At 36.7% G+C, this 26,721-nt stretch overlaps 1 protein-coding gene across 1 annotated transcript; it reads right to left on the minus strand.

Moving 5' to 3' along the window:
- Positions 1-17,799: 17,799 nt before the first annotated feature.
- Positions 17,800-19,056, minus strand: LOC129887522 (transcription factor bHLH118-like). Its single transcript, XM_055962644.1, has 3 exons — positions 18,760-19,056; positions 18,301-18,609; positions 17,800-17,874 (listed from the first exon to the last, which is right to left on the minus strand). The coding sequence occupies exons 1-3, from the start codon at positions 19,054-19,056 to the stop codon at positions 17,800-17,802; spliced, it is 681 nt and encodes a 226-aa protein (XP_055818619.1).
- Between the last annotated feature and the right edge of the window lie 7,665 nt (positions 19,057-26,721).

Consider the following 26,721-nt stretch of genomic DNA (forward strand, 5'->3'; position numbering starts at 1 on the left):
TGGAAAGAAGAGGAAGACATGAAAGCTACATATCCGCATCTATTCATGCCCATCGATGAGAATGTTGAAGGTAATATTCATTTTCTTAATTTGAATTCGTATGTGCATTTTCAGTTCGGATAGTAATTTATTTGAGAATTTGATTGGTTGAATGACTGAATTATGATTGTGATTTTTACCTTAAATCCATCCTTGGTTTACTCATCATTCGAGGACGAATAATCCTAAGGGAGAGATAATGTAACACCCCCAAAATTTTTACTAAGATTCAGACCATTCTACATATACGTATAGGATCATACAAGACGATTGTAAAGTGTATGCATGAGTTAGGATCAATTCCTAAAAAATTGGAGAGTGTTGGACGTGATTTAGGGTCATAAGGGATCCCTAAAACCAAGCCAAGTCCAAACAACTCGTCTTGGCTAAGTTACCAAATGAGTTTGTATAAAGGTCGACTTCCAATGACCTTATCTTTTTGAATATAATGAACTAGGTGGCCCATGACCTATTAATACCAAGATTGCATTTTTTGGAGTTCGAAGTCAAAAGTTATGACCATCTTACGATGGACTAGTCCTACAGGAATTTCAGGACTGGACTATAACTAAGAAAAACCTGAGGCTTGGCGCTGCAAGGGCGCGACGCGCCACTATAGCGCCAGGAACAAGCCTCAATAGTTTGGTCCTTGGCGCGACGCACCACTATTAGGTGTGCAGGGCTTTTAAGCCCATTTTCTAGAACCCATAAAATTTAGGCTTGGCGCTGCAAGGGCGCGACGTGCCACTATAGCGCCAGAAATAAGCCTCAGTAGTTTGGTCCTTGGCGCGATGCGCCACTATTAGGTTGTAGGGTTTTTAAGCCTATTTTGACTTGGTGCTAGAGTGGCGCGGTGCGCCACTATAGCGCCAGGAGGGTTTTAGCCCATTTTTCAGATTTTTGAGGAAGGGCAAATTGGGCATTTCCCTAATTATATATACTCTAGCCTTGGAACGTTTTGGACTAATTATTTTCAGTCCTTTGCTCTCAAAAAAAGCCCTAGACTCCACCCTCTTCTCTTTCAATCCATCTCCTACAAGGATTGCCTTCAAGAATATCTAAGATTCAAGTTTTTCATTGAAGACCTAACATTAAGGTTCCTTCAAAGTCTTCACCAAGGTATGTAAGGCTACTCAAAGTATGGGTTGAGTCCATCCATGTGCCCTACGTCTTTTTTGAGATTGAATGTTCATAAAAATAGAGTTTATTGATAGATTTATGTCCAAATGGGTCTTTCTTTCAACTATTAACTAGATTTTTATTAAGTTGATGTTGTTGAGTTAAGAAAGTGATGTGCTACATGTTGGTATGAGTTGAGTGATATGAGTTGATAAACATGTTTTTTTAATTTTCTTAAATATGTTGTTTACCTTAAATTATTGATTTAGAACCTTGGAGTCTTGATGAGTCCCGGAAAGGTTTGCTAAATAAATAGAGGAATGATTGGATAGGATTGTATGATGTTATAAATGCATATTTAAACTACACTTGAAAGATACGATTGAGATTGATCGGATAGTATGATTGGAAGAGGTTTGATTGTGATAGAATTGATTATTTGACAAGGTCCAAATGAGACTTATCGATATGATTAGATTGAGTTGATTGGATAGAGTTTTATGAGCATTGAGTCTTGGGAGGAGTATCGAGCACCGAATTGGGTAAGAGTAAGTAATAACTTGAATCCAATAACTAGGTCGCCAAATATAGGAGGGGATTGAACCATTAAAGTCGGATGCTTACCATATTAGCTTGTTAGGTACCATGTTGTTTGGTACTCACCCTTACTTCTACATTTATGTAGGTTCTGAGCCTGGAATTTGATCACCGTCTCTTTCTAATCATTCGAGGCTTCTGGGAGTTTGAGAGAAGTAGCCATTGATATCTAGTAAAATCTCGCACTTCCTGTATTTTTATGCTTTACTCTGTTTGAGAGTTGAAGACATATTGAGACTTGTATTTTATTTTTGTATCATTATTTTAGCGGCTTGTACATGTGACAACCAATGACGATCCTAAGACGAACTAGCACGGCAGGGATCTCAGGCCTGGGTTGCAATTTCTGGAAAATTGAGCTTGGCGCCACAGTGGTGCGACGCGCCACTATCGCGCCAGGAACATGCCTCAGTAGTTTGGTCCCTGGCGCGGCGCGCCACTATGAGATGTGCAGGAATTTTTAAGCCAAATTTCTTGAACCCAGAAAATATGGCCTTGGTGTTGTAAGGGCGCGACGCGCCACTATTGCGCCAAGAATTTGCCTCAATAGTTTGGTCCTTGGCGCGGTGCGCCACTAACAGATGTGCAGGTTTTTAGGAATAATCGACCTGGCGCTGCAATGGCACGACGCGCCACTATCGCGCCAGGAGCGTTTTAGCCTATTTTTCAGAACTTTTGAGAAGGGGCAATTTGGGAATTGTCCCAAATTATATATGTATCATCCTTGAGCATTTTGGGAGCATATTTTTTAGCCTCTCTCTCTAGAAAAGCCCTAGAAAATCCTTTCTTCTTCTTCTTCTCCATTTTTAATAAGGATTTGTTCCAAGAGCTTCAAGACTTCAAACTTCCCATTGAAGACCCAACAATAAGGATTTCTTCAAGTCTTCACTAAGGTATGTAAGGCCATTCAAAACATGAGTTGAGTCCACTCATGTGCCTTATACCTTCTTTGAGGATAAATGTCCATAGGAATGGAGTTTCTTGCTAGGGTCATGTTCAATTGAGTCTTGCCATCTATTAAATTGATTCTTGCTATGTTGATGAGGTTGAGTCAAGAAACTTCTAAAAAGAGCCTTTGTGTGAGTGTGAGTTGATGAATATGAGTTGTTAAATATGCTTTATTGATTTTCTTAACTATGTGGATTATGACAAAGGATATTATTTTTCTTTAAAATATTGCTTATCTTGAATTGTTGATTTAAAGCTTCGAAGTTGTGATGAGTCTCAAAAAAATTGATTAAATGGATAGAGGAAATGATTGGTTATGTTTACATGTTGCTATAAATGTGTATTTGAAATTACTCTTGAAAGATATGATTATGAGATGTGTGATTGTGATAGAGTTGATGAGTTGACAAGGTTGGAATGAGACTTGTCGATATGATTTGATTGAATTGATTGGATGGAGTTTTATGAGCATTGAGTCTTGGGAAGAGTATCGAACACCGAATTGGGCAAGAGTACAGTCCATACCCGAACCCAATAACTACGTCGCCAAACGTAGGAGGGGATTGAAACGTTAAAGTCGGATGTTTCCCCAAAATTATTGTCTTGACATTATAGGACTTGGTTAGATTGGATCCATGATTGGTTGATTCGTTCATACTCTGGCAAAGTATGAACGAACGTGGAAACAACATTGGTTTGTTGTACTTTTACTAGCTCATAAGTGATGGTTGTCGGATAAGAGAAACTCCCACATAGGTCTTGGTAGTACTCCGAGTCTGATTGATTTAATTGTATATGATTTGGTCCCGTCTAAGCTATATTCTTGTTTAGACTTAGGACGCTTGTTGAGTTGTATTCCTTTCTGAGTTAAAGTTCTCGAGTTTATTTAGTTCCTTCTGATATTGTTTCATTCGGCCATTTTATATACTCATACATTCCATGTACTGACGTTATTTGGCCTGCATCATTTCATGTTGCAGAGACAGGTACTAGAGATCATCAACCGGCGCTCCATTGAAGATCCACATACACTCCCAGCTAGTTGGTGAGTCCTCCTAGTTTTCGGAGGATGTTGAGCTTTCTTGTATAGTTTTGTTGTCGTTTCCTTTTTTTTGAATGTTGGTAGCCATGGGATTGTCATTGGCACCTCCTAGACTTTGATAGAGGCTTCATAGACTAGAGTTTGGGGAGGTTGGACTGTTATTTTGAGGAGTCTTATTATATTTGTTTTGTTGGGTTAATAGTTATTGGCCTCCGGCCTCTCTTAATATGAAATGATATGTTTAGGATGGAGTTCTCCATTGAGTGAATGTGATAGAATGATAGTGTGACTGAATCAGATGGTTCACTTGAAAGCCAGAAATGGCTTTCGAGTGCCGGTCACGTCTAGGGTACCTCCCAGGGCGTGACAAATATGGTATTAGAGCCCAGAGTTCAAGTGTCCTAGGGAGTCTATGACGCCGTGTCTAGTAGAGTCTTGTTTATGGGTGTGTTGTGCACCACACTTATAATCAGGAGGCTATAAGATATTAGGAATTGTTTTGATTCTTTCATACTTTGAAATTCGTGCGATAGAGTTAAACTCTATAAAACTCCTTTCTAATTCATGCGTTTATATGTTACAGATAATGCCTTCTAAACGTACGGCTAGCCAGAGAAATGTTGATAACGCCGAGATGCCCCAATTAGAGGTACGCCCAGCAAGGGCTAGAGGCCGACCTGCGAGATATGCGAAGGCACCCCAAGTGCCTTCTTCTCCACCTGCACCCATATCAGAGGCAGAATTTCGAGGGGCAATTGCAATGCTCACTCAATTAGTGGCTGCCCGAAATGGTAATCAGAGTTTGCCCACTCTTAGCTCTAGTTCTCAAGAGCCATCTGCTGCCACTAGAATTAGAGACTTTCTGAGAATGAATTTGTCGGCATTCACGGGTTCTAAGGTTGATGAAGACCCCCAAACCTTTATTGATGAGATGTGGAAAATTCTGAAAGCTATGCATGCTACAGAGATTAAGAGGGTTGAGATGGTGTTGTATCAGCTAAAGGATGTGGCAAACATCTGGTATAACCAATGGGAACAAGGTAGAGGTGAGGATATTGAACCTACTAGGTGGGATAAATTTGAGGGAGCCTTTCTTGACCACTTCTTTCCCCAAGAATTGAGGGAAGCGAAAGTGGAGGAATTTGTGAATCTGAAACAGGAAGGTATGACAGTTAAGGAGTATGGCCTGAAGTTTATCCAGCTATCCAGGTATACTCTAGAAATGATCCCAGATGTGAGGTCAAAGATGAGGAAGTTCATCTCCGAGTTAGGGAGGCATGTAAAGAAAGAATGCAAAGCAGCATTGTTGATCTCAGATATGGATATTTCCAGATTAATGGTGTATGCTCAACAGGTGGAGGATAAGAAGAGAAAAGACAGAGAGGAGCACCTGAGCAAGAAGGTAAAATCAGCGGGCCATGAGAATGAATAGAGGCAAAACAAGGGCAACAGGTCCTTCTTCTAGAAGAGGCCTTCCAACTATGCCTCATCCACTGCCAATGCACCTATGCCGCAGAACAGGTATGATCGACAAGGACAGAGTTGCCAGAATTTCAAACCCCAAGGTTCTCAATCCCAAGCTAGCGTGGGTCAAGGCTCGCAAGGGAAGCCACTATGCGTCAAGTGTGGTAAGCTCCACTTGGGAGAGTGCAGAGCGAGAAGGGCTGGTTGTTATAAGTGTGGCCAAAGAGACCATTTTCAGAGAGAGTGTCCAGCATGGGGAGACAGAGCTCAGTTCTTTACCACCGCACCACCAGCTAGGGGTAATCAGAGGGGCACTACTTCGGGTATGAGTGGAGGAACAAACCGCCTATATGCCATGGGTAGTCGTCAAGATCAGGAGAACTCTCCAAATGTCGTGACGGGTATGATTCGAGTCTCTTCTCTAGATTTTTATGTTTTGATGGACCCGGGTGCCACACTATCTTTTGTGACTCCTTACGTGGCTAGTAAATTCAATAAAGTTCTTGAATGTCTTCTTGAGCCTTTCAGTGTAGCTACTCCTGTCGGTGATTCTGTTTTAGCTGAGAGAGTCTATAGGGATTGCACTGTGTCAATTCATCACAGGAATACCTTGGCCGACTTAGTTGAGTTGGACATGGTTGATTTTGATGTGATCCTTGGCATGGACTGGCTTTACATCTGTTATGCCTCTATTGATTGTAGGACCCGGATTGTTAAGTTCAAATTCCCGAATAAGGCCGTCATAGAATGGAAGGGAAGTCCTGTCGTGCCTAAGGGTAAGTTTATTTCTTACCTTAGGGCCAGGAAGCTAATCTCAAAAGGGTGTATCTATCACATTATCTGAGTGAAAGATGACAATGTTGAGTCTCCATCCCTCGAGTCGGTCCCGATTGTCAACGAGTTTCCTGATGTCTTTCCCAAAGATCTTCCTGGAGTCCCTCCAAATAGGGAGATCGACTTTGGGATTGATGTTCTTCCTGATACCCAACCTATCTCAATTCCTCCATATAGAATGGCTCCGACTGAGTTGAAAGAGTTGAAGGAGCAATTGAAGGACTTGTTAGATAAGGGATTCATTAGGCCGAGTGTCTCACCATGGGGTGCTCCTGTCCTATTTGTGCGGAAGAAAAATGGGTCCCTTAGAATGTGCATCGATTACAGACAGCTAAATAAGGTCACCATAAAGAATAAATACCCTCTTCCCAGAATAGATAACTTATTTGATCAACTTCAGGGTGCAACTTATTTCTCAAAGATAGACCTGAGATCCGGCTACCATCAGTTGAAGGTGAGGGAAGGTGATATTCAAAAGACCGCTTTTCGGACTCATTATGGCCACTTTGAATTTTTGGTCATGTCCTTTGGGTTGACTAATGCCCCCGCAGCTTTTATGGATCTCATGAACCGGGTGTTTAAACCATATCTTGATATATTTGTAATTGTATTCATAGATAATATCTTGGTTTACTCCAAGAATGAGGAGGAGCACGCCCATCATATTAGAGTCGTCCTACAAACTTTGAGGCACCAGGTATTGTATGCAAAGTTCTCCAAATATGAATTTTGGCTTGCATCAGTGGCCTTCCTAGGCCACATTGTATCTGGAGATAGTATTCAGGTTGACACTCAGAAGATTAAAGCGGTGAAGAATTGGCCCAGACCCACATCCCCTACGGAGATAAGAAGCTTCTTGGGTTTGGCCGGCTATTATCGAAGGTTTGTAGAGGGATTCTCATCCATATCATCACTATTGACTAAGCTGACCTAAAAGTAGGCTAAGTTCCAATGGTCCGATGCTTGTGAGGAGAGTTTCTAGAAATTGAAGACCAAGCTAACCACTGCTCCTGTCCTGACTTTGCCTGATGGAACAGAGGGCTTTGCGATCTATTATGATGCATCTAGAATTGGTTTGGGTTGTGTGTTGATGCAGAGGGGTAAGGTGATAGCCTATGCTTCAAGATAGATTGAGGTTCATGAGAGGAATTACCCAAACCATGACCTTGAGCTGGCGGCTATGGTGTTTGTGCTTAAAATTTGGCGCCACTACTTATATGGAGTGCATGTTGATGTATTCACCGATCACGAGAGCTTACAATATGTCTTCAGCTAGAAGGAACTTAACCTGAGGCAACGGAAATGGCTCGAGCTACTCAAGGACTGCAACATGAGCATCCTCTACCATCCAGCTAAAGCTAATGTTGTTGCTGATGCTCTTAGCAAGTTGTCTATGGGTAGCACTGCCTATGTGGAGGAGGGAAGGAGAGAATTGGCGAAGGAAGTACATAGATTAGCCCGATTGGGAGTTCATCTAGAAGAGAACAATGAAGGCGGAGTTACCGTTCAGGATGGGTCTACATCCTCACTTGTGGCAGAGGTAAAGGAGAAATAAGACCAAGATCCCATCCTTCTCCAATTGAAGGGAGTTGTTCACAAATAAGAGGTAATAGTTTTTACCAAAGGGAGGGATGGTGTGTTGAGGTATCAAAATAGATTGTGTGTACCTGATGTCAATAATGTTCGAGAGAGGATTATGGCCGAAGCGCACAGTTCTAGGTACTCTATTCATCCCGACTCTACAAAAATGTATCATGACTTAAGAAAAATCTATTGGTGGAGTGGGATGAAGAGAGATATTACGGAATTTATTTCCAAGTGCCTGAATTGCCAACAGGTAAAAGTTGAGCATCAAAGGCCATGTGGTTTAGCCCAAAACATAGAAATTCCGGAATGGAAGTGGGAGATGATCAACATGGACTTTATTATGGGTTTGTCGAGGTCCCGAAAACAACATGAATTGATTTGGGTGATTGTGGATAGAATGACAAAATCAGCTCACTTCTTGGTAGTTAAGACTACTGACACCGCAGAAGATTATGCAAAATTACACATTCAAGAGATCGTCAGATTGCATGGGGTTCCCTTGTCTATCATCTCAGACAGAGTAGCTCAATTCACTTCCCAATTTTGGAAATCCTTCTAGAAGGGACTGGGTTCGAAGGTGAACTTGAGTACGGCTTTTCATCCCCAGATAGATGGCCAAGAAGAGCGCACCATCCAAACATTGGAAGATATGTTGAGGGCATGTATGCTTGACTTCAAAGGAAATTGGGATGATCACTTACCTCTTATAGAGTTTGCATATAATAATAGCTATCATGCAAGCATTCAAATGGCTCCTTATGAAGCTTTGTATGGGAGGAGGTGTAGATCGCCAATTGGGTGGTTTGAAGTTAGTGAAGTCGAGTTGATTGGGCCCGATTTTATTCACCAAGCCATGGAAAAGGTGAGAGTCATTTAAGATAGGCTAAAGACAGCCCAAAGCCGCCAAAAATCTTACACCGACGTGAGTAGGGGAGACTTAGAGTTTGAAGTGGGTGATTGGGTATACTTGAAAGTGTCACCCATGAAGGGCATCATGTTGTTTGGAAGAAAGGGGAAGCTTAGTCCTCGATATATCGGTCCTTACCAGATTTCGAGGCAGATTGGGAATGTTGCCTATGAGTTGGAGTTACCCTCAGAGCTAGCCTCTATTCATCCAGCGTTTCACGTTTCGATGTTGAAAAAGTGCTTAGGAGATCCCTTATTGTTAGTCCCCATTGATAGTATTAGAGTTAAGGATATCTTATCCTATGAAGAGGTTCCGATCCAAATTCTTAATCGCCAAATTCGTAAATTGAGAAACAAAGAGATCGCCTCAGTTAAAGTCCTGTGGAGAAACCAATTTTTTGAGGAAGCCACATTGGAAGCAGAGGAAGACATGAAATCTAAATATCACCATCTATTCGTGCCTACCGATGAAAATGTTGAAGGTAATGCCCATTTCCTTGACTTGAATTTGTTAACGCATTATGAGTTTGATTGGTACTTTGTTTGAGGATTTGATTTGGTTGAATGACTGAATTTTGATTGTGATTTGTACCCCATGTCCATTCCTGGTTACTCGTCATTCGAGGATGAATGACCCCAAGGGGGAGATAATGTAACACCCCTCAAATATTTTCCCTAAGATTCGGACCCTTCTTGTATATGGGTAGGGTCAAACTCAAGTATTGTGGAGCATATGCATGAGTTAAGATAAGTCTTTGAGAAATTGAGCAGCGTTAGAAGTGATGTGGGTTCATGAAGGACCCCTAGGACCAAGCTAAGTCCAAAAGATCCGTCGTGGCTAAGTTTTAGGATGAGTTCGTATAAGGGATCGACTTATAATGACCCTATCTTTTGAAAGACGGCAATATGGGTGGCCCACGACCTATTAAATTAAAGGTCGTCAAGTCTTCTTTCCAACGCCACCAAGAATGTAATTTTTGAAGTTCAGAGTCAAAATATATGACGATCCTAAGACGAACTAGCACGGCAGGGATCTCAGGCCTGGGTTGCAATTGCTGGAAAATTGGGCTTGGCGCCACAGTGGTACGACGCACCACTATCGCGCCAGGAACATGCCTTAGTAGTTTGGTCCCTGGCGCGGCGCGCCACTACGAAATGTGCAGGATTTTTCTAGCCAAATTTCCAGAACCCAAAAAATATGGCCTTGGCGCTGTAAGGGCGCGACGTGCCTCTATCGCGCCAAGAATGTACCTCAGTAGTTTGGTCCTTGGCGCGGCACTCCACTAACAAATGTGTAGGTTTTTAGGCATAATCGACCTGACGCTGCAATGGCACGACGCGCCACTATCACGCCAGGAGCGTTTTAGCCTATTTTTCAGAACTTTTAAGAAGGGGCAATTTGGGAATTGTCCCAAATTATATATGTATCATCCTTGAGCATTTTGGGAGCATATTTTTCAGCCTCTCTCTCTCTCTAGAAAAGCCCTAGAAAATCCTCTCTTCTTCTTCTTCTCCATTTTTAACAAGGATTTGTTCCAAGAGCTTCAAGACTTCAAACTTCCCATTGAAGACCCAACAACAAGGTTTTCTTCAAGTCTTCACTAAGGTATGTAAGTCCATTCAAAACATGGGTTGAGTCCACCCATGTGCCCTATACCTTCTTTGAGGATAAATGTCTATAGGAATGGAGTTTCTTGCTAGGGTCATGTTCAATTGAATCTTGACATCTATTAAATTGATTCTTGCTATGTTGATGAGGTTGAGTCAAGAAACTTCTAAAAAGAGCCTTTGTGTGAGTGTGAGTTGATGAAGATGAGTTGTTAAATATGCTTTATTGATTTTCTTAACTATGTGGAATATGACAAAGGATGTTATTTTTCTTTAAAATGTTGCTTATCTTGAATTGTTGATTTAAAGCTTCGAAGTTGTGATGAGTCTCAAAAAAAATTGATTAAATGGATAGAGAAAATGATTGGTTATGTTTACATGTTGCTATAAATGTGCATTTGAAATTACTCTTGAAAGATATGATTATGAGATGTGTGATTGTGATAGAGTTGATGAGTTGACAAGGTTGGAATGAGACTTGTCGATATGATTTAATTAAGTTGATTAGATGGAGTTTTATGAGCATTGAGTCTTGGGAGGAGTATCGAGCACTGAATTGGGCAAGAGTACAGTCCATACTCGAACCCAATAACTACGTCGCCAAATGTAGGAGGGGATTGAACCGTTAAAGTCGGATGTTTCCCTAAAATTATTGTCCTGACATTATAGGACTTGGTTAGATTGGATCCATGATTGGTTGATTCGTTCATACTCTGGCAAAGTCTGAACGGACGCGGCAACAACGTTGGCTTGTTGTACTTTCATTGGCTCATAAGTGATGGTTATCGAATAAGAGAAACTCCCACATAGGTCTTGGTAGTACTCCGAGTCTGATTGAGTTGATTGTATATAATTTGGTCCCGTCTAAGCTATATTCTTGTTTAGACTTAGGACGCTTGTTGAGTTGTATTCCTTTCCGAGTTAAAGTTCCCGAGTTGATTTGGTTCCTTCTGATATTATTTCATTCGGCCATTTTACATACTCGTACATTCCATATACTGACGCCATTTGGCCTGCATCGTTTAATGATGCAGAGACAGGTACTAGAGATCATCAACCGGCACTCCGTTGAAGATCCACATACACTCCCAGCTAGTTGGTGAGTCCTCCTAGTTTTCGGAGGATGTTGAGCTTTCTTGTATAGTTTTGTTGTCGTTTCCTTTATTTTGAATGTTGGTAGCCATGGGCTTGTCATTGGCACCTCCTAGACTTTGATAGAGGCTTCATAGACTAGAGTGTGGGGAGGTTGGACTGTTGGGTTGATAGTGTTTGGCCTTCGGCCCCTCTAATATGAAATGATATGTTTAGGATGGAGTCCTCCATTGAGTGAATGTGATAGAATGATAGTGTGACTGAATCAGGTGGTTCGCTTGAAGGCCAGAAATGGCTTTCGAATGCCGGTCACGTCTAGGGTACCCTCCCGGGGCTTGACAGATAACCCCTATGTTTATTTCAGTTACTTATTCGTTTAGTTTGAATCAGTTAGAGTTAGCTAGGAGCTTGTCCTAGGAACTCATCTTAGTAGAGGCTTTCAAATAGACAATAGATGTTCAGTTTTATGTTATGCCAGATGATTTCCATTTGGATTCAATAATTGACATTTGGTTTTGATTTCTATAATATCATTCAGACTTTAACTTCCGATTGTGACAATATATCTTCTCACCATTGATTAAAATTCACTACGACTTATTATTTACTATTTTATATAAAATTTCACAGAAAAAGAAAAAAAAAACATTGGCATTGCCATTGTATTTTCAATACTCACCATATAGGTGATGTTCGAGTCGGTTTGTAATATATTTTAATTATTCACAAATAATATTCTGTTGCTTTGTTAGACTAGCTCATCCCAAATAACCCACTAGTTTTTGTAATTTATCAACTCATACTTATTAGCAGATAACATCATTTAAATAAAAAAGTAATTTACATATTATAAATAGTTAAATATATAAACTCAGTATACTTTAATATGAACTTTTTATATTCAGCTGATACGGTTTTCATGTTAAGGTTTCGTTTTCCGTGTGTTGGTATTCATCATATATATATAAAACCACGTGGGATATTTAAATTTCCCCAAACCTATTCTCCACCAACCCACTTGACATCATTCATGCCTTCTTTCAATTCAACCAACAATTTATAATCATGAAATAACCCAATAATACTATAGTTTAGTGATTCAAAGTATAGGGGGGAAACAATTCCTTGAACTCTAGCCTTTAGATTCCTTGTTAGAAGCTTTATCATAAATAATAATTCGTTCACACTTACATTCCTTAACCTTCTTGTTCTTGTTTAATTAGATTAAAATATCTAATTTTGCACTTATATATAGATAGGTTCTGAAAAAACTTTTAAAACTTTTTTGCTCTATCATAAGTCATAGCATTTCTGTAACCATAAAAGCAAATCATTATAAGTAAAATGATATATTTAAAATTAAATTATTTATATGATTGACTTGTTTCATCTATCTATTTATCTATCTATCTATCTATCTACAACAACAACAACAACAACCCAGTGAAATCCCACATCATGGGGTCTGGGGAGGGTAGAGTGTACGCAGACCTGACTCCTACCAATGTAGGACGGCTGTTTCCGAAAGACCCTCGGCTCAATAAAAGCATAGAAAAAGGTCAGACAAGAATATTAGAGTAAATAAGTAGATGACGAAAACGGTCCAAACAATAGTATAATCAAAGCACAAAAAAACAGTAGATATTATTATTAGATAATAACATAAATACCATAAATAACATACATCAGAGTACAAGAAATCATAGTGCGTTAATACGCCTACGAATAAGGGAGAATAAAACCACTATGTACTAGCCTTCTACCCTAATGTGTGTCCTCCACACCCTCCTATCTAGGGTCATGTCCTCGGTAAGCCGTAAATGCGCCATGTCCTGTATGATCACCTCTCCCCAATATATCTATCTATCTATCTATATATATATATATATATATATATATATATATATATATATATATATATATATATATATATATATAAAAGAGAGAAAGAGAGAGGCAGATCCAGAATTGGTGTTTGTGGGTTTTCACTATCTCAAATTAAAAAATAAAAAGAGACAAAATAAAGGTCTATATGGTGACAAAGGAATTCAAACCCTTGACCAAAAGGATAGTTGAGCTTAAAAAGTTCATTTTCTGCCACTAGATCAAACAACACATTATGTTAGTCAGTTCCCAAGTTATTTTTCTTATATATTTATTTGAATTTTTCTATACAAATACAAAAATTAGTGCAAAAATTATTAAATTCCCGAAAACCCCATCTAATGGCCTAAAACCGTATATATATATATATAGATGCTTTTTTTGGGAACGATTTTATTCTTTTAAAAAAAGTTGTACGTAAATTGGAGCAGAAGGAATAATTAGATAGACCAGTTTTTGTGGGATTCATTAGGAACATGAGGACCCCCAACAGAATCTGAAGCTGTTGCCCGTGACCTCAAATGGACTTTTCATTTTAGACATATCCCAAATTTTGGTTGGGATATCTTCTTTTGAATATTCTAATGTAAATCACAAACAAAATCATACGTTTGTTAGTGTCTCTAACATCTTAAAGCCATTTACTGACCCACAATCTATTCATATATTAAGATATTGATGAAATATAACACATAAAAACGATAAATAAAATATATGAGATTAAACGTCATACTAAAAAAAATTATATTCAAATTATATATAGTTGGCCAAAGAAGATCGATTTCTCTCAAGTGTTTGGCAAACTTACTTTTCTTTGTCACAATCGAAACTCTCAAGTTTGAGCGAAAATATTATTTCATCACACCAAAATTTTGGCAATTTTTGTTTGTTTTAAAGTAATGGTAATTGTGTTTACGGCTTGGATTGATGTATTTTTTTACTTAAAAAGAAACTAAACTGATTAAGTGATTTTTCTAATAAATATTTATACCCAACCCAAACATAATATATAGGAACTCTTATCTTTTTCTTTATTACCCTGATAAATAATAAAACAAAATAGATAGATTCACCCGCAACCATGTGATTTATCCCCTCGAAAGCTTGATAAAAATAAACGATTTTTTGTTCTACGTCTTTGAGCTATATATCCCCATTTAATTATGGTCATTGAATAAATAAAATTTTGACGAATACCTAATTGATTGCCTTTTTTTCAATTATTCGTTTCCTCCTTCCTAGTCTATTAATAACAAAATGAATTTATCCAAGGTATAAAATTAAAATTCCACAGCTTTGGCTACTCTAACCTTCCTGACCACGACTTTTTATTTTTTTTAGGTATTTCATTGCAATTCTTAAATCAATCGTAGGTCAAATCACATGTGGACACTACGAATGGATCAATCCAAATAAAGGCACAATATGGTTCTTATGTTTAACCCATGAGCATACCATTGCCAACTATAAACAATCACATGTATTGTTCAACCCATCTAAATGAAATGCAGGAATGATTGTTCAACCCATCTGAATGAAATGCACGAATATATCCTAGATAGTGGAAGAAGCCTTGCACTGTGTGTTGTGTATATCTAGGCGACGGCGGTTCCCATTCCTTATCCTAATGAAGAAGCTAAAAAAAAGGAATGTATAGAAGAATATCCGTATAATAAAGCTGTTAGTAAACTGTATTGTAAAATATTAAAACAGTAATAATAGTTTCTGAAAATAAAAGACAGAAACTGAAAATAAGAAAAGTGTCAGAAAAAAATTATGTAAGAACAAAAAATCGAGCCCACTGAATGCACAGTGTTTCTTTAAGGTAATTATTCCCCTCAAAGTACCCGAGGTTTTGGAATCTTTCCTCCCATGATAGAACGATTTACTCACCAGAATAGTGGTACAATAAATTATGGTGACTGCGAACCACTTGAAGGCAGTATAACACACGAGTTTTAGGAAGTGCAGAGAAGAAGAAGAAGATTTTTTTCCAGAAATTTTCGTATGGAACAATTCTGATTATTAACAGTAATATATAATCTGTTTGCAGCTTTTCAGAAAAGGTTGCAACCTTTCTGAAAAATTATGCCTGTTGGGAAAAGGTTTGCAACTTTTCAGAAAAGGTTGCAACCTTTCAAAAAATTCCGTTGGAAAAATCGGTTGGGAAATATTTTAAATTAATCCGGAAAAGAAAGAAACGGGGTCGGGTCACGGGTCAGATTTTTTTAATTAATTAATTAAATTAATAATAATTAATTAAAAAATTAAAGTAAATTTGGTCCAAAAAGATTATCAATCAAATCATTTGACCAAATCCGAAGCCGTAGCCGAAGTCGAGCGAGCGACGACGCGAGGGGAGACCCTCTTCTTAACCCTTTAGCAACATGAATGAGTGATTCTACTTTTAAGTAGGAGACTTTTTCTTTCCACCACCTATGTGAGACAAATACTTATTTCATAAAGCAAGAAGGAACAACTCATTTTTCCCTCCACTTTTTTTCCCTCAATTTCCCATTCAACTTATCAATTAAACCCAACAAAATATTTTTCAACCGGCCAAGAATCCTTCCCGTGTGTTGATCGTGGATAAGACACTCAATAGAAGAAAAGATGAAATGAAGATGGTTAGTTGCCAGCGATTGAGAGAATTTTCTTTTTAGGAGGAAAATGACATTTATCATGAAGAATCTAGAATGAAGACATAGACCCACAATGTGAAAGAGGTAAGAGAGTTTCATCTGCAATGTTAACAAAATCTTTGATAAGTAAAGGAGGTAGACAAAAAAGCTAAACATCTTTTTTCATTTGCGTGAGAAGAAAAGGTATTTTCATCAAGTATTTGTTTTAAAATAAAAATATTTTATTACCATCATACAATTGTCAAAAACACACTTAAATTATCCTTTTTTTTTAGTTTCATACCTAAACTATTGAAAGTGTGAGTTTCATACCTAAGCTATCACTTATTAGTCTGAGAAACACATCTCAGTGATGTGTATAATACACTTTATCTACTCTCTCTATTTTTTTTTAAAAAGCCTTGTCACATGACATTCTACGTGGATAAAATATTCCACATTGACAAAAATTATATAAACTATTAATATTAGTTAAAAGTTAATGACTAAAATATTTCTATCCCCCCAAAAAAGAAATTACTTTTTTAAAAAAATATTTTTTTTAAATATTTTACTCAAGCACTTCACCACCGCCCCCTTCCCCCCTCCCCCCAAACACACAGTCCCCATCCTTTTATTTTTAAAATTTTTTTGTAAAATTTTTTTAAAAAATTCATACTTCACCCCCTCCCCCACTCCTTCCTAAAAAACATTCTCATTTTTATTTATTTTTTAAAAAATAAAATTATACCCACCCTATATAACCCTACGCTCTTAATTTATATTTTTATTTATATAATTTTATCCTTTAGTGTTAAATATGTACATAAATTTTTAGGGAGATATTTTTTCCTATTACTACTAACCATCTAACCATCAACCTTAATATATCCTCGACCTTCATGCTCTCCTATCTTAGGTTATGTCATCAGTGAGTTGGAGATGTATCATGTCATATCTAAGTACCACATCTCTCAAATTCTTCCTTGGTCTACTTCTACCCTCTACTAGACCTATTATCAGTATTGCAAACCACTCGCACCTCCTCATTGGAACACCTTTGTTCCTCCTTTATCCATGCTCCAATCATATCAGTCTCGCTTTTCACATTTTGTCCACCACAAAAGTAAATCTCATACTTTATATTTAACATCCTTGTTCTTAATCTTATCTCTTCTAGTGTCCACACATCCATCTAAGCGTTCTCATTGCCACCAAATAAAAGAAAATATATGGAGTACTGTAAAAGTATTTACACAATTAGCATATTACTTATAAGATAACTACATGTAAATTTTTGTGATAGTCATTAGTTGATATTTTCATGAAAAAAATAACTAACCTACTATCATATAAGAAACATTTAGAACTGTCGCATAACTTATTCAATCTTATGCATGTATATTGATTGCTTGAAGATTCAACATACATGCATGCACCTTTCTGCTAATATAACACCTCCCAGAACCAATCTAGGCAGCTTTATTAAAAAGAAAATTTTGATATAACTCATAGGAACATTTTGATGAAACATTCACAAACATATGAAGTGATGAAGATCAAATATCACAAGTTTTACTTGAATCAAACATCATAATAAGATGGTATCTCCAACATTCTAGAACATTCATCATATGACTCTATTACCTTGTAAATTTTCACAACATTAGGAATTTAATTTACCTATCTTTATATGAATTCATAAAACTAAGCTTTAACTGCTAATTTTATTTCCTTTGAGTTTACATTATATACATTGTAAGTACAATTTCTTCTTACACCATCACTTTATCTTTACTTGTTATATAGCATGTATCTGTTTTATTTTCAAATCTCACATTTCATTTTAAAGAGATTTACCTGTACACACACTTCTTTTATGAAGGACATAAAGGTAGATGAAATGTCATGAAAATATGGGTAAGGTTCCGGAGATAATTAAGCTTTTATTAGAACAAGAAAGGTGAAAAATTAAAGAATCTTTATTAAAATATAGAAAATAATTTCTTAAAATTAAATTGATCATGACTATAAGTAGGATAATAACCAGATCTTCACTCAAGAGTCCAACACAATCATCTCAGCAAGCTTTTGTACCAAACCATCCATGCACGTGCATGAAACATCACTCTCCTGCACAGATTATGAAGAAGATAAGATTATGACACTAAATGATCCATATATATATCTCCAACACACTCATGATTATCGTCCGTTTCTTTCCCCGGCTAATGTTGAATTGTGTGATCATTAAACATGATATCAGAATAGGCAAAGGTCTAGAGAGAGTTAAAATATCAAACTAGGCAAAGGTCTTTTTATTATTAAAAAGGTTTTTTTTTTGCATATATACAAATTGTTGAATCTCCTATGAAACGAAGGAAAAGTTTCTAGTGTAGCTGGCAAAGTGATTCAAAATCAAATTATTTCCATCCACATACTTAGCTTATGGAAAAAAACAAAACATTAAACTCGTTCATCAGGTACGTGTTAAATATAAGTATGATCAATCTAACAGTTTAAACTTTCGAATCATGAGATGGTCATACAAACATATACCTCAAGTTGAATCCTATGGAGTAATCTTTCATTTACTTTGGTTGAGACACAGCTAACAACATTGAGTTGTCTCTTCACTAGCTCTTCAAGCACTCTTGAGAGGGGAAGCCTTTCATTTATCAAAATCTCCACACCACAGTCGCATGAGTTTATTGTCACATAATCGTGAAAATGTTTATTCTCCTTGGAAGAACACAAGGCCAATTTTTCAAGTTTTTTTCTCTTTATTTCAAGTTCTTTGATGTTATTCTCTAATTGTTTGATGTAATTCACTGCTTCTTTCATGTGATCTGATGATGATCGCTTTCCCTAACAAAAATTATAACATAAAACAAATAAAAAAAAAGGAATAGTCTTATTAGCTCAACACATCTAATAATTAGGTTTTATGCAAATATAGGGAAATAAAAATTAAGGAAAGTATATATATATATATAAAATTATTGTAGGTAAATCCACCTTGATAGATTCATAAGGAAGATGTGATCTAAGATTAGCATAAAGATAAGCCATTTCTTGCCTTCTATGTCTTTCAATATCTCTATGCAATATTTTCTTCTGAACCGAAGTGGTTCTGGTTAAAGAATCTCTTTCATTATGATCACTTGTCGACCGCTTCCTTTTATAATTAGGATCATTTGTGGCCAGATCTTGATTATGGGGTTGGCATGGAGATGGAGTGGAGGGAATCTGAATCAATTGTTGATCATGATCTTTGATTTTCTTGGAAGAGAAGATCTCTGAAAGACAGTCCATGGCAACAAATCTGATTTCTAATTATTTTTTTTAATATTTTGATTGATTAGTATATAACATTGGCAATCTCTTTACTAAAAGTAGAAGATACATTGGTTCGGGTTTGGGGTTTTCTATTGGAGTTATGTATTATAAACATAGTTGATTTTCTTCTACTATTCAAGGATAAAGAAAGTGACCCCTTCAATCATCATTTTCAATTAGATTTTGTTTCGGATACTATTTTTATTTCTGCTCTAGCAAGATGTCCCACAATTGTGATTTGTGAGTTCACACTTGGAGAAGGAGCTTGATTTTCTTGTATTAAACAATTGGTTAGTTAATCTTCATTAATAAGCTTTCTTTATTTGAGGAACCACCTAATTATTAAGTTCCAAAATCAAATTCCTAAGCAAGTTCTACTTCATTAATACAACTGTATTCTCACAAGTAGGGTATAGAGAATTAGTATGAAGATCTTATTCCTCTCTATCTTTGTGGGGGGATTATTTTCAAAGACTCTCATCTTAATAAAAATGTTTTCAAAATAGATTTGAAAAATACTTTAGAAGACAAGATATGGTAAAAGTATCGAGGGAAATAAATATCCTGATAACAAAAATAATAAAGGTCATTCATTTATGCTCATTTGGTTGAATCCGAGCATATTCTCCTTATATGTTCATTATATGTATTAACATGTTGTTCGGGTGATTTTATCTTGTGTGTTGTTAAAATACCTTTATTAATTGAATATTTATGAGCATTACTGGTGGAAAATAAGTATTTTTAAAGGTCAATCCACGTCTCTATGTTGTTTGGATACATTTTTGGGTATACATGTTGTTCTTTTATATTCATACTACACTTGTTATACTTGTTGTGCAGTTCTTAATTTGAGTACTATTGGAGCCCGCAATCATGCTAGTAGCAGTTGATTCGAAGATTTCAAAGTGAGCTATGCTTGAATAATCCACAACACTGAACTTCCTCTTTCTTTTAATTATTTCATCTTTCATTTCAGATAGTGATACAAACTTACATTTATTTTATTCTTAGACGCTCTTGAATCATATCACAAAATTTTGGATTGTAGTTATATTATTCCACGCTTATGGTTACTCAAGACACCTTCATGACCAATAATGATTTTGAATGTTTACTTTCTATATTGTAATAACAAAATAATTGTTTAAAACTGAAATTGGTAGATCTATCGAGTTAGGATATAAGTGTCATCATGGCTTAAATGATTTTGAATCGTGGCTTTAAGGAACCCTTTGATCCTAACTAGTCAAAGGGTCACCTCTTTTTTGTTGGGGGAGGAAGCACCATAACTAAAGTTTGATATGATAATAAATAATGAAAATAAATTGGACACGAGAATTTTACGTAGAAACCCCTCTAACAGATAGAGAGGAAAAAAACCACGGGGTAGAATAATTTTACTATGAGAATATGAGAGTACACTGTTCTCAAATACAAGGAAGAAACAACAATTAACACTCCTCTCTTGTAAAAGGAACAACTACTAAAGAGGACACTCAAGAATACAATATTTATCTTGGTGTATAACTCTCTTTGTATTCTTACTCTCACTTTTTCTGAATGATTTAAATGAGGGCAGAAGACCCTCTATTTATAAGAAACAAAAACGCGTAACAATTTTACGCGGTGCATTTCTGTCAAAAGCAGCAAACGCGTATTGTCAAAAGTTGCTGCTTTTTCTTCCTCTACTTTTCCTTTTTTTCTTCCTACTTTCCGTTTCTTTTGACTTTCTTGCTGCCCAACTTTTCTTTGCATTCTCTCACTTGAAAATTTAATTGAGTCAATTAAATCTTCACACCATCCTTTCTACCGAATTACTGCAATGCTACGTTTTTGCTAGGCCAATAGAAGATCGACACCATATGAACTTGTTACTGTTGATCGACTTTGTAAACATATCTGCTAGGTTGTCATTAGTGTGAATTTTCTGAATATCCACACTGCCTTCTTCCACCTTCTCACGAACAAAGTGATACTAAACTCGTATGTGCTTTGTCCTTGAATGAAATGCTGGATTCTTTGCAAGATGCAAAGTGCTCTGACTGTCATAAAACAGAATAACCTTCTCTTGTTTGTGCCCAAGCTCCTCCAGTAACATCTGCATCCATATTGCCTTTTTGCTAGCTTGTGTAGCTGCTACATATTTTGCTTCCGTCGTAGATGTAGCCACGATAGATTACAGTTTTGAAACCTAGCTTACAGCTCCTCCAGCAAGAGTAAACACATAACCTATGATGGACTTGCTTTTATCAAGATCACCTGCATAATTTGAATCAACATAACCTTTAACAGTAAAGTCTGATCCTCCATAACAAATTATAACATCTGAGGTACCCTTGATATATCTCAGGATCCTCTTAACAGTATTCCAATGCTCTCTACCAGGATTAGCCATGTATCGACTAACCACTCTCACTGCTCGTGCAATGTCAGGTCTTGTACATACCATGGCGAATATTAAACTTCCCACTGCTGATGCATACGGTACTAGAGACATCTCCATCCTCTCTAATTCATTGCTAGGACTCATACTTGAGGATAACTTGAAATTAATAGGAAGTGGGGTAGAAATTGACTTACAATCTTGCATCTTGAAGCGTCTCAAAATTTTCTTCAAGTAGTTCTTTTGAGATAGCTAAATCTTCCTATTATTTCTGTCTCGGTGAATTTGCATTCCTAGAATCTTACTTGCTGGTCCCAAGTCCTTCATTTCAAACTCCCTAGCCAACTGTGCCTTTAAATTTGTGAGACGATCTTTGTTGGGGCCTGCTACCAACATGTCATCAACATACAATAGCAAAATAAAAAAATCATCATCACCAAATCTCTTGTAATAAATACAAGGATTTGAACTATGTCTGTTGTATCCAAGGCCTATAATGAAGGAATCAAATCTCTTATACCAACACCCCGATGCTTGTTTGAGACCATATAGAGATTTGTTCAACCTGCAAACCAAGTTCTCTTTTCCCTATTCTTCAAAACCTTCTGGTTCGAGCATGTAAATTTCTTCTTCAAGTTCTCCATGAAGAAATGCAGTTTTGACATCTAACTGCTCCAAGTACAAGTCAAATGTAGCACACATCGCCAGGACCACTCGAATTGTTGTGAGTCGAACCACCGGAGAAAATATCTCATTGAAGTCTATACCTTCTTTCTGAGCAAATCCTTTCACCACCAATCTTGCACGATACTTCTCCACTTGATCATTACCATTGCGTTTGATCTTGTAGACCCATTTGTTTCCAATGGCCTTCCTTCCTTGTGGTAATTGAACAAGATCCCATGTTTTATTTTTATGAAGAGCTTCAATTTCTTCTTGCATTGCTGTCATCCACAGCGATGATTCTTGGCCTTTCATAGCCTCGTGAAAAGTTAAAGGCTCTCTATCTTCTATTAATAGACAGTATGCAACATTGCCCTCCATGGAATAATCTGAGTGCCAAGCTGGTTCTCTTCTCTCCCTAGTGGACCGTTGAACTTGTGGAGTTTCGATCTCAGTTTGCTCTTGTTCTTCATGCTCTGGTGCTGCTTCAGAAGAAACTAGAACTTTTTTAATTCTTCAACTTCAACTGTAGTAGTCTCTGATTTTTCTTTTGAAGTGCTACCTTCTTTTGCTTGTATCTTATTTTCAACAAATACAACATCCCTACTTATTACCACCTTGCGGGTAGTGGGATCCCACAAGTGATACCCCTTGACTCCATCAACATACCCTAAAAATTGCATTTCCTGGATTTTGGATCCAATTTTGATTTTTCTTGGGTGTTGTACATAACATAAGTAGGACTTCCGAATATATGTAAGCGAGAATAATCAGTTGGTTTTCTTGTCCACATCTCCATTGTTCTTTTCAGATCAATTGTGGTTGATGGTGACCGATTGATCACATAACAGACTCTTCTGCCCAGAATGGTTTTTCCAACCCTGTAGTTGCCAACATAGCTCTTGTCTGTTCCAACAAGGTTCTGTTCATCCGCTCTTCTACTCCATTTTGTTATGGAGTATATGTCACCGTGAACTGCCTTTTAATACCTTCTTATTTACAAAAGTCATCAAATTCATCACTAGTGTATTCTCTTTCATTATCTATCCTCAAACACTTGATCTTTTTCTCAGATTCAAGTTCCACCCGCGTTTCAAACTCTTTGAAAATTGAAAAAACATCTGCCTTTCTCTTAATTGGATACACTCAACTTCTCCTAGAGTAATTGTTGATAAATGACATAAAATATTTCACTCCTCCTACGGACTCCACCGGTGCTTGCCAGATATTAGAGTGGATCAGATCTAATATTTCTTTGCTTTTAGCAGAGAAACTGCTAAACTTCAGTCTATTTTGCTTACTGGTAACACAATGCTCACAAAAGGGTAGTGAAACCTTTTTGAGCTCTAGAAGAAGCTTTTGCTCAGCAAGAATCTTCAAACATCGTTCCAACATATGGCCAAGTTTACAATGCCATATCATCGTTGATTTTTCAAACAAATTTGCTGACGCGGTTGATGCTTCTTCTTCTTGGTGTATTTCACCTTTAAGCACATATAGATTTGTAGCAAGTTTTTCCGCTTTCATCACTACAAGTGCTCCTTTGGATATTTTCATGACTCCACCATGAGTCTTGTATGAACATCCATTATCATCTAATTGTCCCAAAGACAATAGATTCTTCCTTAAATCTTTTAAATGTCGTACCTCCTGGATGTTATGTGTCGTGCCATCATACATCTTTATTTTGATGGACCCAATTCAAATAACATCCAAAGTATGATCGTCTCCCATGAATACAGACCCTCCTGAGATAGGATTATATTGATGGAACCATTCTCTCCGGGAAGTCATATGCCATGTTGCTCCTGTGTACATGATCCAGACTTCAGTGAAACGTTTTCTGCCTTTATTATTTGATATTGCTTCACTACATAAAATATCGCCATCATCTGAGGTACATGCAACATTTCCTTGAGCATTTGATGGCTTAGGGTATTCACTCTTTTTTTTGAATCGACAATCTTTCTTGAAGTGTCCTTTCTTGCCACAGTTGTAGCACTTGATATTCTTCTTACTTCTTGATTGAGATCTACCATGATTGTGACTCCTACTAGGGCCACGTTCCTTTGGTCTTACTCTCACCATCATCAAAGCTTCAGCTTGCTGCGAACTTGCTTGTCTATCTTCCTTATTTTTGTACCAATTTTCTTCTTCTAAGACAGCTGCTGCAATTTCATTGAAAACTAGACTGTCTGTATTATTCATCAGGTTGATGATGATTTTATCATACGAGTCAGGCAGACTTTGAAGTAGAAGCTCTGTACGTTCAGTCCCCTCTATTTTGCAACTCATTGTTGTAAGTTGGGAAAACAGAGTATTCATAGTATTGAGGTGTTCAGTAACCGACATGAACTCTGCCATTCGAAGAGTATAGAATCTTTTTTTTAAGAAGATTTTATTATGCAAAGACTTGGACTCATACAATCCTGTAAGAGTATCCCATATTTCCTTCGCCGTCCGCTTTTCAGCCACACTAGACAACACTTGATCAGCTAGTGCTAAGTGTAGATCAGCAACTATAATGCTGTCTATGTCATTCCATTTGTTGTCATCAGTAAAATTTGTGGACCTGCCTTCAATTGCAGCTAAGCAATTGTCCTTTCTCAATATTGCTTTTATTTTTATTTTTCACAATGAGAAATTAGTCCCATTAAATTTTTTAACGTCAAACTTTATTGTACTCGACATTGTTATTTGCTTCACACCTTTCTAGATCGTTTCTGAATATTTTTACGAACAATCGTGACAAACTATATAGTCACCAAAATTTACTATTCACATGAATAGTACTATTCACCGAATTTTACTATTTATGAAAATTTACTATTCACAAATAGTACCTTCACATAAAACAGACAGAATAACCGAGGGATCTGATACCACTGTTGGGGGAAGAAAGCACCACAACTAAAGTTTGATATGATAATAAATAATAAAAATAAATTTGACACGAAAATTTTACGTGGAAACCTCTCTAACAGATAGAAGGGAAAAAACTACTGGGTAGAAGAATTTTACTATGAGAATATGAGAGTACAATATTCTCGAATACAAGGAGAAAACAATAATTAGCACTCATCTCTTGTAAAAGGAACAACTACTAAAGAGGACACTCAAGAATATAATAGTTATCTTGGTGTATAACTCTCTTTGTATTCTTACTCTCACTTTTTCTGAATGATTTAAATGAGGAAAAAAGACCCTCTATTTATAAGAAACAAAAACGCGTAACAATTTTACGCGATGCATTTCTGTCAAAAGTAGCAAACGCGTATTGTCAAAAGTTGTTGCTTTTTCTTCCTCTACTTTTCTTTTTTTTCTTCCTACTTTCCGTTTCTTTTGACTTTCTTGCTGCCTAACTTTTCTTTGCATTTTTAACAAGACTCAAAGAGTCCCTTTGTATAAATCTTTTTCATATAATTTTAACTTATGCCTCGTTTCAGCTACAATGAAATCTGAAATATGATACTTTATTTATACCTTTTTAAACAGTTTGAAGAAATTATTTATTAAGTACTTTTTGTCTTGTTGATTATTTGAAAGAGGAAAATAAAATAATAAAGAAGGATTTTGTTTTAGGGAAGAAGAAAATAAACAAAAGGAAGACATTTGTTATTTCATTTTATGTGCTAACAAATAACCATGAACCACAAAAATAGACCAACAAGAACAACAGACCAAGAAACTGACAGTGACAAAACAGAAGTAGATAAGAAAGATATTTCCGTAGAGGATTCTTGAGATACTGAACAAGAGGAAGATGAGAACAGTCTAGAGTAAGAATACGAGAGCATCGAGTAATCTTATTCCAACTATAGTAAGGATGACACTGGAATACAAAAAACAAAATGATAACCAAGACCCATCACTAAGCCCGGAAATGGAGCAAGCTTTTGGGGATATTACAGAGCTTATGCATCTGTCTCCAAGAGTAACCAATGTAACACTAGTAGATGGGGTAAGACAATTAGAGGAAAGAGAGGTGATATTACTAACAAAAGCATGTCATATGGTACCAGATCACAAAAAAGAGGTTCCAATCAAAGCTCCATGTAATGATCAAAGCCATTATGTATGCTTTTGATAGATTAAAACAACTCAAGCAGACTCACAATCTTAGTTTCATTGCTATTTAGGAGCCTTTCTGTTGATTTTGTTTGAAAAAAGAAGAAAATAAACATAGTCAAAAATGGCAACTTGTTTTCTAATTCCACATTGAAGGATTAGAAAAGTTTTTTTTTTTTTCTTATTTAAGGAACTTAGCTCCATTGTTGTAGCTACACCAAAAAATACACCAAATATCAAAATCTAAAAAATCTATGGTATAGTATTTTTTTACCATTGAGGGATTTAGGGATGGTATCTCTTGGGTATAGCATTTTAGGTATTGTGGTGTGTGAGAGAAATATTATGTACTATATGGTTGTAATAATTTTCATATAGTGAATATTTTTCTAGGTGGTTCGTGATTTTTTCCGCATTGGGTTTCCACGTTATATCTTGTGTTATTGTTATTCTCTTTAATTTCTCTGTTATTATTTCTGCTTGATGGCGGTCCGGAAGAAATGAGAATTAGTTAGTGATTTTTT

Source organism: Solanum dulcamara, chromosome 1 (genome assembly GCF_947179165.1).
Source record: "Solanum dulcamara chromosome 1, daSolDulc1.2, whole genome shotgun sequence".
NCBI lineage: Eukaryota > Viridiplantae > Streptophyta > Magnoliopsida > Solanales > Solanaceae > Solanum > Solanum dulcamara.

Bases quoted from the DNA above. Each gene is read 5' to 3' on its own strand.
- LOC129887522 (XM_055962644.1), bottom strand. From the start codon at position 19,056: ATGGACTGTCTTTCAGAGATCTTCTCTTCCAAGAAAATCAAAGATCAT. The intron at 18,610-18,759 runs GTGGATTTACCT...AATTTTTGTTAG, and splicing joins TTCCTTATGAATCTATCAAG to GGAAAGCGATCATCATCAGA. The intron at 17,875-18,300 runs GTATATGTTTGT...TAATCTGTGCAG, and splicing joins TCCATAGGATTCAACTTGAG to GAGAGTGATGTTTCATGCAC.